The sequence below is a fragment of the Triturus cristatus genome, chromosome 4_2 (assembly GCF_964204655.1).
Source record: "Triturus cristatus chromosome 4_2, aTriCri1.1, whole genome shotgun sequence".
Taxonomy (NCBI): domain Eukaryota; kingdom Metazoa; phylum Chordata; class Amphibia; order Caudata; family Salamandridae; genus Triturus; species Triturus cristatus.
The window spans coordinates 513,037,313-513,050,585 of NC_140586.1; the positions used below are offsets into that span (position 1 = coordinate 513,037,313).

Consider the following 13,273-nt stretch of genomic DNA (forward strand, 5'->3'; position numbering starts at 1 on the left):
ATTTTTCTGTCTACTACTCCCATTCGGCCTTTGGGTGTTGCAAGTAAAATGTGGCTGGACTCAGGGTTAATACACTACGCATGATCTGCATTGGGGGCTATTTTAGTTAGATGTGACATAAAAAGATATTTTTATGAGATCTTACCTTGTGAAGTTCCAGCCTGGTTAGAGGTGTCTATCTGGGTGATGCCGACAACTGCCTCTGGTTGCAGTTTGGATTCTACCATGTTCTTCAGGGGTGTGTTGCCACGTTCCACAGATGGTCCCCCCCAGTTTTTTTTGCTTCTGCAAGCCTTGCAGCCACCCTCTCTTTTGCTTTGATTGGATAGCCAGCCAAATCTTTCTTATTACTGACTCTGCAACCTGCAGAGACAGTTTGCCAAACAGTTTATCATGGATCAGCACCACTTCCTCAATGAGGATTTCCAATTCTGTTTCGCTGAGTTTCAGCTTCCTTTTCCTTCCTTCACCTTTCTTTTCCCCTTTGTCTGTAGCCATGCTGTTGTTTTCACACAGATTCTGCTTCCAAAACAGCTTGTTCCTGCTCATCTCAAACAGTCTGCCTCCTCTGACTCTCTCTGTGAATAGGTGTGTGCATTCCCAGATTCACTTCCTGGTTGTGATGTCATCCAAATGGAGCAATATGGGTAAATCGCTATTTGCGATTCGGTATTAGCGGATTTGGTATTAGCTATTCGGTGATAGCGGGATCGCTATTTGATACAGCGTTTTTTACTGAATCGCAAAAATATTGTGAAATTATTGATGCATGTGTTTTTGCGATTCCTTTATAGCGATTTCCTAAAAATCGCTATCAAGGAATTGCAAAATAGTTTCTTGAGGCATGTGCCCCTAAGTCTCTAAAGCGAGTCTCCAGGTGGTGTTCGTGACTTTTCTGCTCTGACTGCAGGTCACACGTCTACGTTTGTGGATTGGTGTGGCTCACTGGTTAGAGGCGGCAGACCCGTAAGCAGAAGTCGGCCCGGGACCACGGTTCGATTCCTGACGCGGCAGGGTCTTGGGCCAAGGTCAGCGGACACGATAATTCTCTCAGTGCCTTCTCTAATCATGGATCCCACTCAGCAACTCTGGGCAATAGCTTGCTTAATCTCCACTTACAGCCCCATTAGCGCCGGGGATGCTTGTCTTCACCTTGGAGATTCCCAGTAGGGATCATCTCACAGGGAAAACCAGGATGGGTTCCCCAGTTGCGCTCAGTGCCGGGACACTCTTGAGTAACTGCGCGCTTTACAAATGCAATATAACATAACATAACAGTTGCCAAACACATTGGGAAAACTTATTTTTCTCCTACTGGAGGCAGAACACAGCTAAGAATACCCTAATTCAGGTACCGTTCACGTATGGTGCCTCAAAAAATCAGAGGTTAATTCAGTACCACCGGTGATTGATCTAAATCTGTATTTTTGTCAGTATTTGTTTTTCCTTTACAAACTGTTTATTTTGTATTGTAAAGGATAACATATTCATTATTTTTTGTTCATGTGTAAAATATTAAAGGGGGGATGTGCGATGACAAGAATTCACAGATTCAAGTTGTTTCTTTGGTGGCACACCATGATGCTGTCCTCGAATGAAGTACCAGTTGAGCTGGCTGTTTGAGTGGTGCGAGGTGGTCTGGAGGGGAACTCATGCCCTTTTCTGCTGTTCCTAACTAAATCTAGAGTGAAAAATACAGGAGTCTACATCGACATAATTTCACAGATTCACGGTGGTCCAGTGTTAGTGCTGTAGCTCAAAGTTAGTCTTTGTTCATTGTAGGGATTGTTGATGGCTAGTTTTGTTTTAGTACGCTAATAATAGGATTTTTGGTGTCACAGGCAAAGGAAATCTTCCCAATTGTGTGCATTTCTTTCCCCAGAAAGGGCATTACCTTCACCTGTCTTCTGGAGTCCTGCTTTACCCGCATTAGGGTAGCACTGCTCCAAAATATGTTTCTGATCTCACAACGTATTGTTGTGGTGCACTTTGGGAATGAGAGCATGAGCCGCAGGTCTTTGCATTTACTACTGGCTGTAATTAGGTTTTGTTATTGTGTTTTGGGTGAGGTTTGTATAATGAAGCCTTTTTGGAGTCCAAAATGTTTTTCCACTGGCTGCTCCCCTCGACATCTTTCCAAAAGGGCAACGTTTTTTTAAAGCAGCATGTATTCCTTTAATGGACACAGGCCGCCTGAAAAAAATATTTCCTGTTTGCAAATGCACATACAGGGCTGGAGGTCTGTTGTCCCTTTAGGACCTCCATTTCTTCTTTGAGGCCAATCACATTGGTACTCAAATTGCAACCTGATTCATTAATATTCAAGGGACAACTAATATTCCTGCGAATGGAAAATGTGCAATGAGACATATTAGTATGTAAACTGCAACACAAATTGTACAGCCATTAACAAACCAGTAGTGTGCAAATTGCACATCCAGGTTTCTGAATGGGCGTGTATACAACAGGCTCTAGAGAGTACTCGCTTTCTTGGCTTATATTTAGGATCAAATAATGATGTGGCAAATTTCATATAAACTATCATTTTTTCAGTAGTTCTAAGATTATCAGAAGAGAAAAAACTGAATCACTCTTCTTTTTCAAATGCCTATTAGCCTTTTATTTCAAACACTGAACTCACACTCTGGAACAATTGTTTCACTAACACTGAAAAGTAGAGGCACGTCGATTGGACAGTGTACAACATGGAAACCATTTGGGCACCCAGAATGGTCAGTGCACAATATCAAAAGGGAATTTAAGTAACTATTAAGTATTTTGAACATTAAAAAGAACGATAGTAGTTTCCTGCTTTCATATTAATTTTGTGTAAACCTAGGAATTCTTGTGGGATTTTGCACAATAGGTAGGACACTCTATTGACCTATTTTCGGAAATCTCAAGGGCAGAGAGGTACTTGAGAGAGCGTGATTGAACAGGGTCAGTGGCAAACGCTAAATGATGGGGCCTCCTGCAGAATGTGAATAGGGCCCCATGACTCATCTCCCAGTTTTAATTGACCTTGGTCTGAATGGGGCCCCTGAAGGGCGGGGCATCCTAGCACCTCATGGGCATGTGTTACACCCCTGAACAGGTTTTCAGTCACAATGGTGCTTCAGTTTAAATAGATGGCTCACACATTTGTGGGACGTGTTGCACAGAAACATGTTACCCCGCTCCAATCGAAGTCCAATCAACTAGACTGGGCAAAACATCCTGCGTGTTTCACACATCTATTTCCTTATTGAAATGCAGTGTCATTTATTTCTTGGATTATATGATCGAGGAAAGTTTTGCAAATCTTTCAGGGGCAGAATTACAAGCCCCTGCGCCACCAGTACGTCACTTTTCATGACGTACTGGTTGGCGCAGGAGGCTCCTCCATATTTACAAGGACAGGAAAAGCCACCCTGCGTGACTTTTCCTCTCCTTGTAAATACGGCCCCTTCACATGCAGCACTTTGCGTTGAAGGGGCGTTCCATGGGTGTTGCTGTGGGTGTTCCCAGCAACACCCATGGAACAAGGCACATCTCCAGATTTACGAAAAATCGTAAATCTGGAGATGCGTGTGAATGCTACCCACCCTAGAGGTGGCGTAGCGATGCGCAACGAGGAGCTATGTTTTCATTTCTCCTCGTTTTTTCCTCTTTCAATGCGTGCTGCATTCTACAGCACGCATTGAAAGAGGAAATTGCCTGTAGTGATTGTTTTTCTGCAGGAAGGTGCCCCTTCCTGCACAAAAACAATCTCCCCACGACGCAGGCATCCTTGCACCATGGTGCAAGGGTGCCTGCACCGGCTGCAGTTTATGCGCCAGCGCAGGGGGAAGCACAGAGATGCGACATATTCTTGTAAATATGTCGCATCCCTGTGCTTCGGAAGTTCCACAGCGTGGCGCAGTCAGAGGGCTTGTGGTGCCACGCTGCATTTCCTTGTAGATCTGCCCCCTAATGTTTTGTGTTGGATAGCTTGGTGGGTAAACCACCAAAAAGGCTAAAATGTTCATGAAATTTTGTGTTTCGTGGCTTTGCCTTGACACTTTTTTCCTCTGTTTCGCCAATTTAGAAACGAAATTTTGGATTCCATGGTCATTTTGCTACAGCGTTTCGAACAACGAAAGAAATCATAACAATTTGCCCAGTCCTGTAAATCATCATCAAACTGGACTTTTGTCTTAAATTAAATCTTTATTAGGAAGGGCAAGTGTTAAAAAAAAGCATTGATTGAAACTTCGAGAACAACTACTGGATGAAAAGTACAGTAGTGCATTTTCTCTCTCCTCTTAACTTCAAACATTGGAGAGTAATTGCATTTACGTTGAACCTTTATACCTCAAGGACTTCTTGCGCAAGAACTAGTGGTGGGGTGGATATTCTGACTCAAATGCGGTAATTCTCCACTGAAAGTATATTTTCCCGTGCACACCTTGCCCCAGCACGGCCAAACTAATGTATTATTTGTTATTTTAGCTGGCTGGACTCTCTATACCTGCCTAACATAAATTTATGAACCAGCAATAAAACAAAAGTGCGTGGTCAATTATTGCGAGCGGGTACGGGTTAGGATTTATTAGACAACCAAAGTCCCATAATGCATTCTGTTATCTTCTGACGTAACTCAGCAGCGGGGCATAAATAATCCTGCACACAGTAGTGTTTCCATTGCTGGTTGACTGGCTGGATAAGTGGATAGGACAAGATGTCTGCCACACGGAGCCTGGCCTTACTTTTGGCAACTCAACTGTTTTGCACGGTGACGTGTTCCATGGTGCAGCTGAAGGACAATGGCTATGAAGATCTTGTCATTGCAATTAATCCAGCCTTACCCGAAGATGACAATATTCCTATCAAGATACAGGTAAGACAAACGGAGGCATTATTTCCATGAAAAGGCCCGGAGCTTCCTTCAACACCAAATAATATCAAAGAGCACTAAATGAAATCAAATAACTTCATCGAAATCAGAATCTGGATTTGGGCGGGTACAAAATGGAAGAGGTCACCTCGTAAAGAAATTCCATGCTGGTAGCCAATATTTTTGTTACATTTTTTAAAGTAATATAAGATGGAAACCCATTTAAACCTACAACAAAAGCATTAGGATCGATGTTTGGAAACTTTGAAAACATACTCCTATAGTAGATTAGATATGTCACTATTGTTTTCCAAACTAGACCAAATAAAGAAATTCGCATGACGGTTTTGTGCAACATTGGTCAGTGTGGGCCAGATTCGTGTTCACTGACTGAATATAAGCAATGACGATACAAAATATTTATATTAACTTAATGTAGATGTATGTTGCATGAATATCCTGAAAATCTGTCATGATTCTAAACTTTTCAACTTAATATTGGACACCCCAGATATACATGATGTTGAACGTATATATAATAACAAGCTAAACAATATTCAAATCCTTTTCCTTTGCTCTCACTTTTCATCCATTGTGATAAATATAGCAACCATACCTGACACAGATGATAGTTGCTTTCATTTATATTTATTTTTGGAATTTATACGTAACACCCTGACCCAACACCGCCTGCCCTCCTTACAAGCTTGATAGCTACACACAATGAGGAACAAGCTACGGTAAGAGTGGGGGTCGAAGAGAAACATGATTGTGAGAAGTAGGCCTGGTATATGCTGTCCACTAGTTATAGTGGGCACCTTGTACCAGTCCAAACAACCCCTTATTGGTTATAGGTTAAAGACAACATTTATTAAAAGCTATCCTAGTGGTAGCTATGGAGAGCAGCCTTCAGGCTAAGTCTTGAAGGAATGTAAAGCAGCTTGTTTTACCAGTCTATAATCTCTTGAGTGCCTAAATGAAAGACAATCACACCAGGTATATATATAAAATACATGTATTTATTTCTAAACACACCCTCCTAATCTCTTTATGAGGCTAGCGGTCAAAACACATAAGTTGCACTTCAAATATGACAGTAATAAGCACAAATACACGTCAGGCCCTAGAGGCGAGCCAAACCATATACTAAAATAGTGGTATAAGAACCACGACTTAACTAGACACAAGGCCTAGAGCCTGTAGAATCGCTGGGACCCCAAGGCACCACCCAAGGTAGTGACACAGGGGACCTACAGGGGCAGTGTGCAGTGTGAGAACACAGCCGCGAGCTCCCGTTAGCTTCTATGGGGAAAGTCGCGGTTAGATTATTAAAGCTTAGGGACACTTAGAACTGAGTCAGGACCAAACCCTTTGGGACTTAGGAAGTTCTAGGGTCAACACCCATGGGAGCACCAGAGTACTCATGTGACCTCACCCAGGGAAGCCGGGTGCATAGGTGTCAAATGGTGTCGGGTCGCGTCGTCGATTTCAATGGGAGCTGGCAAAGAAGTGCTGCTGCCGGAAAGATGCGAAGTGTCCAAAGAGATCCAAGCCTGGATCAAAGATGAGAAGAACCTAAAAGCAGAGGGGATAGAGTCTGGGTCACTTGTCAGTGACCAGGAAGACGATAGGTGAATGCCCACCGATGTCGGGTGCTGCAGGTGAAGAAGGTGAAGCTTGACTCTTCAGCCACGAGGACCAGGAGGCATCGAGGACAACCAGGAGCTGGATTTGAGCTGTCCCACAAAGGATGTTGAGTGCTGCAGCGTCGGTGCCCGGATTGGACACAACAAGCCTTGGCAACATCAACCCATGCAGAAAGGAGAAAGATGCTTCGGTGCAGACCAGCAAGGCCTGAGGGACTCACCACTTGGTTGGGAGTCAGGGCACATCTGGAGAAACCAGGGAAGCCCAAGGAAAATCAAAGTTGCCTTCAAAGGGACCCACCAGTTGACGGGCCAGGGATTGTGAAGGGAACTCAAGAGGAAACACAAAATGGTGGCCCACGGGTCACTCGGGAGGACTAGGCCGACAATCTTCAGTGGATTCTCTGCTCGAGGTAGGGGCTACAAGTAACCCCAAGCACGACTTCAAGAGATGCTGAGAAGTTAATGCACTTGCAAAAGTGCCCAGTGACCAGGAGTTCTGGTTCCACACTACTCACGAGGGCTGCAGGTCTCAACTTTGCTGGGGACTCGGTTCGGCCTCTGAAAGGTCTGGAAATCCTCTTCCTGGGCTGCAATTACTTCAGAGTCTGGCGGGAGCTTCGTAGATGCAGACCGGAAAAATGCTTTGTTGGTTCCTGCCAAGCAGAGAAGTCACTCCTTGACCCCAAGGGAGATTTCTTCAGTCCTCTAGTCTTTAGTAGAGCGTCGAAATTCCAGGATTCAGCTTCAGAGTTTCGTCCAGGGATATCTAAAGTTCTGGTTACAGAGGTTCCTTACTTATACTTCAGGAAGGGGTTGGACTAGCTCTGGGGACCCACCTATGGAAGGGTGGCTACACTCATTTCCTTTGTCCAGTTTCGCGCCAGAGCAGGGGCTGGAAGCCCCTAAACCGGTTTGAGCTGGACTTTGCACAGGGACACCAAATGTGCCCTCAGTGCAGGACTTCAAAGCACACTGAGAGTGCTCCCACCCAGCCCCAATACACATCAGGCTGTCTGGAAGGTGTTTACACCTCCCTGTGACAGGAAACCTATTGTCCAGGCCTCCCCTGCCAGAGTTTCGGTCAGCAGTAGGAGGCCAGACTTGTGTCTGTGGCTGCAGCATCCATTTTGTGATGCCAGGGCTCTGTTAAGTTTCTACCGGGTATACCAGTACTGCCATGTCTTTCCCTCTAGAAGGGTGGGATCATACTCCCACACCAGTTACTGGTGTGGGGGTATGATTCCAAGGTGTTTGACACTAAACACGACATGTTTCCGTGCAGCCAGTCCAAAGTTGGCATTTACCGTTTGGTTATAATGCACTTAAGAGTATTTGGTCAGGCTGCACCACTGACAACCCCGGAGAAGAGATTCCGAAGGCTGCAGAGGGGCTCAGCTCATGCCTGGGCACCCTCTCACATATAACCAAGCACTCTGCCTTCAGAATTGTTAAGGCCTGCCTAGATGCGTCACTTCGTAAATATGGCGCAACATGGCACATTATTTACGTCGCCGCAACGTCACAAAAAGTGACACAACGGTGGCGTAAATGTAACACAGGCCTTCATAAATAAGGCCCTACATTTTTAAGATGTGCAGTAACCAAAGTTGTTGCGCTGGATGCTGTTGCACTCTCCTATAGTGCTGGCTTACCTTAGGCTGTCTCGTGCCATTGCACAAACTCTTGCACCATAATGCAAGGCTGTTTGAGTGATGTGAAGCTTAGGGTTTATACTCCGAAGGTATCCTTCCAGCACAAAATTCTATGCTTTGGTAAAGTTGATCACTTTACCACTTTGTATGTGTGATGTACGATCCAGCACACATACAAAGTTGGAAAGCCTTGAAGAAAATTGATATTTTTTCCAAATTTACGAGGAGGCGTAATTTTTTGATGCCAATCCCATTCTACCAAAGTGAGTAGATAGGGATTAGTGTCAAAAATACATGGGTGCGTGCATGTGAACATCCATAAACCACCACTCATTGTATGCCCCCTTGGCATAAAGTAGTGCCTAGTGTTACTTTGTGTTGTTCTAGGGCTACTGTCCAACTAATTTTAGTATTTGCTCTGGAAATTAAGCCCCCAAACAAGACTTTGCACCAGGTTTGCATCATTTTTGTAATGTAAACCAGGTGCAAATTGCCAGTAAATCCACCCCATATATGTAAAATAATGTTTAGGTTGTCAAAATGATAAAATGGTATAGCTATCCTTAGAAACCCTTTTAGAAACCTTAAAATAACGAGAGATTATGGGGAAAAAATAAGAAGGTTCTAAACTTTTGCCTTTTCAGTTGGCAGGAAGCACTTTGATTCTAGTGCATAGCTCAATCTGCTATGTTAGAAGAATTGTTACATCTGAACTCCGAGTACACAATCAAAAAGACATTTATTTAGACTATTTGGTCTTTAACCAATATCATATACATTCCATTATTTTAGCAATTAATACAAACAATTAGAAATGCTAAGGAATTAATACATCAATTAATGCATATAATAAAAAAACATTGATAACTTACACCACCTGTCTTGACTGTGAAAGCTGTTTTTTGTAAAAAAAAAAAAAAGTAATAGCTGGGCTCCTAAAGTATTTTTTCTAAATTTGGGGCACCTCACAATTTCTACTGTATCAAACTTCCAGGCATGCATAAAGATATAATCTATTGGGCAGGGTGCTGTCCCCTATTAAACGTTCACCTAGCCAGGCGGTCTGCTTCAATCCTTCCATTCAGACAGACTACCCCCTTTGAACCCAAATATTTCCCTGAGGTCATATATTGTGCTGTCAGTTCTACATTAGGGAAGCTGTCATAATTTATCTTATAAGCAGTCAATATCTCTTACTCCGTATGTCGACCCTTCGTGGGTCCAATTTATGATTGAAATCCCCTAACAGAATAAACAGGTCCCAGAGATGCAGTTCTACTTGAATTTATCGAGTTCGACCATATATCCTTCCACCCCCATCCTCCCTGTATATACACATTTACTATAGTCACACAGTCAAAGTCAAAGTCAAAATCAGCTTTATTCGGTGCGAAAAAATCACCATAAAAGCATATACATACAAGACAAACTAAGATATTAAACATCCTAATATTACTACAAAATGAAATAGCCTATATAATTGTTACTACGTCTAAGCTACATAAAATACATAATAACAAAAATAAGACATCCATGGGGGTTTAGGGGCATAAGGAGATAATTCATACCGATTAATATAACTGGTGATCATAAATACATATTGATGTATATAAAAAGATTAAAAAATAAATGTGTTTCTAAGAATCGTCATCCAAATTTTCATATAACAAATCATCCAAATGTATGTAATCTTTTCTTTTTCTGATTGCAGACTGCACATATCTGATGACAAAACTTACATTTTTCATATTTTCCAAACTACAAACAAAGTTAAAAGCTTGTTTATAATTAAAAATCATGTTTGATACAAAAAGAGGCTTCCAAAATACTTTCCGGATATCCTTATAAAAACTACAGAACAACATAAAATGCAGCGTAGATTGCGGTCTTTTTCCGTCACAAGGGCAGTGCGGTAACTTGTGATTGAATTTTTCCATATATGGGAACGATACTAAAAAGTGCAATGTGCTCAGCCTTAGCCTAGTTAAATAAAATCTATGTTGGGTGTTGCCTACCAGCACTAAATAGGGTTGTAAACCCTTCAATGTTGGACGTTCGCAGTAGGCAACAATGCTATTTTTTAAAATAGCAACCCTATACCTTTCTGTTTCTGTAATGCTTAAATATATAGACTTTAGATCTTTTTTACTGAGCTCCGTTATTGATGTTGGGTTCATTTTATTAACATATATATTACAATATTTTAATAGTTTAAAAATATGTTCCAGCCACGGTATTTTCCTACTATGATCCAGGCTTCCAAAATACTTTCCGGATATCCTTATAAAAACTACAGAACAACATAAAATGCAGCGTAGATTGCGGTCTTTTTCCGTCACAAGGGCAGTGCGGTAACTTGTGATTGAATTTTTCCATATATGGGAACGATACTAAAAAGTGCAATGTGCTCAGCCTTAGCCTAGTTAAATAAAATCTATGTTGGGTGTTGCCTACCAGCACTAAATAGGGTTGTAAACCCTTCAATGTTGGACGTTCGCAGTAGGCAACAATGCTATTTTTTAAAATAGCAACCCTATACCTTTCTGTTTCTGTAATGCTTAAATATATAGACTTTAGATCTTTTTTACTGAGCTCCGTTATTGATGTTGGGTTCATTTTATTAACATATATATTACAATATTTTAATAGTTTAAAAATATGTTCCAGCCACGGTATTTTCCTACTATGATCCAGGGTTAAACAGTCCATTATTAGATCTTTAGTAAATTTGGTTTCTTCTTTAACCCATAACCCTCGCCATAGGGTCAGCCCAGCCAAATTGATTAAATCGCTTAAATACGAGGCTGACAATTCCTTGTGTACAATAAAATTTGCAGTAGATCTAGGTACTGCCAATAATCTTTTAAGGAAAATATTTTACAGGGTTTGTAGGGAGGCTAAATTCGCTCATACCCATATAGCTGCCCCGTAACAAACCCCTGAAACACATTTACTCCGATATAGTGTTAGAATTTCTCGTATTGTTTTATGACCTAGATTCGCCGAAAATCTAAAAATACTCTCAGTTCTTCTTAAAAATGTCAAATTGCACAGTTATATACGAGTATTCCATAAGCCTTTCCTGTTAAAAAGCATTCCCAGATATGAAAAAGTTAAAACCCTCTCACTAGTGGTCCCGCCCACATGATACTGTCTAGACTTCAGTCTGGTATTCCCGCATGTCATGACAAAAGTTTTCTTTAGATTTAACTGTAAATCTATATTAGTCATAAACAATGCAAAGTTTTCTATAAGGAGTTGCAATCCATTTGCTGTTCTGGACATTAACACTGCATCGTCTGCATATAATAAAACAGGCGTAGAACATATTCCTATTTTTTGGGGATCTGCATTTAAGGTTTGCAAAAGAGGGTCAACATTATTAATATAAAGGGAAAATAAAAGTGGCGCTAACACGCATACTTGTCTCATACCGCACATAACTCTGAAGACCGATGTACATTCTCCCTTTTTCCCAAAGCTAACCTTAGAAGTTAAAAGATTATAAATCTGGGAGAGATATGCTATAATGTCTGTCGGTGCCCCTAGATCTTTCAGTATTTGCTATAATGTATGGTGATTAACTAAATCAAAAGGTCGACAAAACATAAATAAAGCGCCCATTCATTTGCTAATGTTAATTTCCCTATTAATAAGTCTAGATTCAAACATTGCTCTACTGTCCCTATACCCCTTCTGAACCCATACTGGGCCTCTGTTAGGATATTTTGCTCACTAACCAAATTTTCAAACCTTTCTAAAATTATGCGGCCCATCACTTTTGAAGAGGAATCCAGAAGGGATATAGGGCGATAGCAACTTACTTTCCCTCTGTCCCCTTTTTTAAAAATAGGGACGATAATGCTTTCAGTCCATGTAACAGGTATTGACCCCCCACAAATAGCATTAAAAACGTTCAATAAAATGGGTATCCAGAGATCCATATTATTTTTAAAAACATCAATTGGTACTCCATCTGTTCCCGCTGCTTTACCATTAGCACTTTTATTTAGTGCTAGTTTAATTTCTTCTTGACTTATTGGGGCAATACCAGTTGGCTCAACTTGTATAAAATCACCAGTTTTCGCATCAGCTATGCTCATTGCTTCAGGATTAAAAATACTTTCAAAATCGGATACCCATTCTTTAGGGGCTATTACAGTATCAATTTGAACTGCATTATTCTCTTTGAAAAAAGGGTGGTTCAGTGTCCAGGAGTTACACTCTATAAGCCACTAACCAGCTACATTTAACTTTCAACGGCTTAGCATGTTTTGCTATTTAGTGGATACCAGGATTATTTGCCCATCAGACGGGTGCCCCTGTTGGCTCTTCTGAGCCTAACTATTTATCTGGAGAAGCCCATTGATCCTAGGGGTTTCGCCTCACCTCATTCCTATAACAAACAATCTAGTACAAATCACTGTATTTCTTAAAACCTTCTAATTTTGACATTTTCCTGTAACCATTCACATTCCATGTTAATATCCCGAGGCTGTGTGATGTCCCAATGTCCTAATCTATCTCACTTAACCACTCATCTTCTACATAACTGGGCGCTATATCTATTTCCAAGAAATGGCTCACCCCTATGTTTGATCCTGTCAGTTTGTCCTACTGTGATTTCAAGTCTTTCCTTCTCTCTGTATTCCAGTTCTATCAGCCTAACCTGCCTTGATCCCAGCCCGGCATGTTGCTGAAGAAATGGTTTTGCGTGGTTGCTATATGTGGACATTTCTGCCTCTGGAACTAATTTAATCCCTTCTTTCAACACCTCCTGGTCTGCTTTAATTATTACCAACTCTACCATACTAGAATATAATTGTATTTTCGTTACTGCATTCCCTTTATTGTTTCCAGTGAAGCCTACTTGTTTGAGGTCATTTGTCCCTAGCTCCCTCAGACTTGCCCATTTGGAGAAGGAGAAAAGTAGGTGGGACCAATATAACGGTTGTATTTTCATCACTCTCTTACCTCCTTTTCCATACTGCGAGGGATCAAAATATAGCCATAGTTTACTCCCATCACTGCTATCTTTTTCTGTTTCTTCGGACATCACATGAAACTCTCCTCTTCCCCTCATGTTACTTCCAGTCCGTTTCCTTCCACCCTCTCTT

General features: G+C 41.5%; 1 protein-coding gene across 1 annotated transcript in view; it reads left to right on the forward strand.

The window, feature by feature from the left end:
* The first annotated feature begins 4,660 nt into the window (after positions 1-4,660).
* The window catches only part of LOC146834645 (calcium-activated chloride channel regulator 1-like), a 537,414-nt gene continuing 528,801 nt past the window's right edge, over positions 4,661-13,273 (forward strand). The window contains exon 1 of the mRNA XM_085602116.1: positions 4,661-4,858. Coding sequence (XP_085458242.1) covers positions 4,700-4,858 — 159 coding nt within the window. The 5' untranslated portion in view covers positions 4,661-4,699. The remainder of the gene's footprint in view (positions 4,859-13,273) is intronic.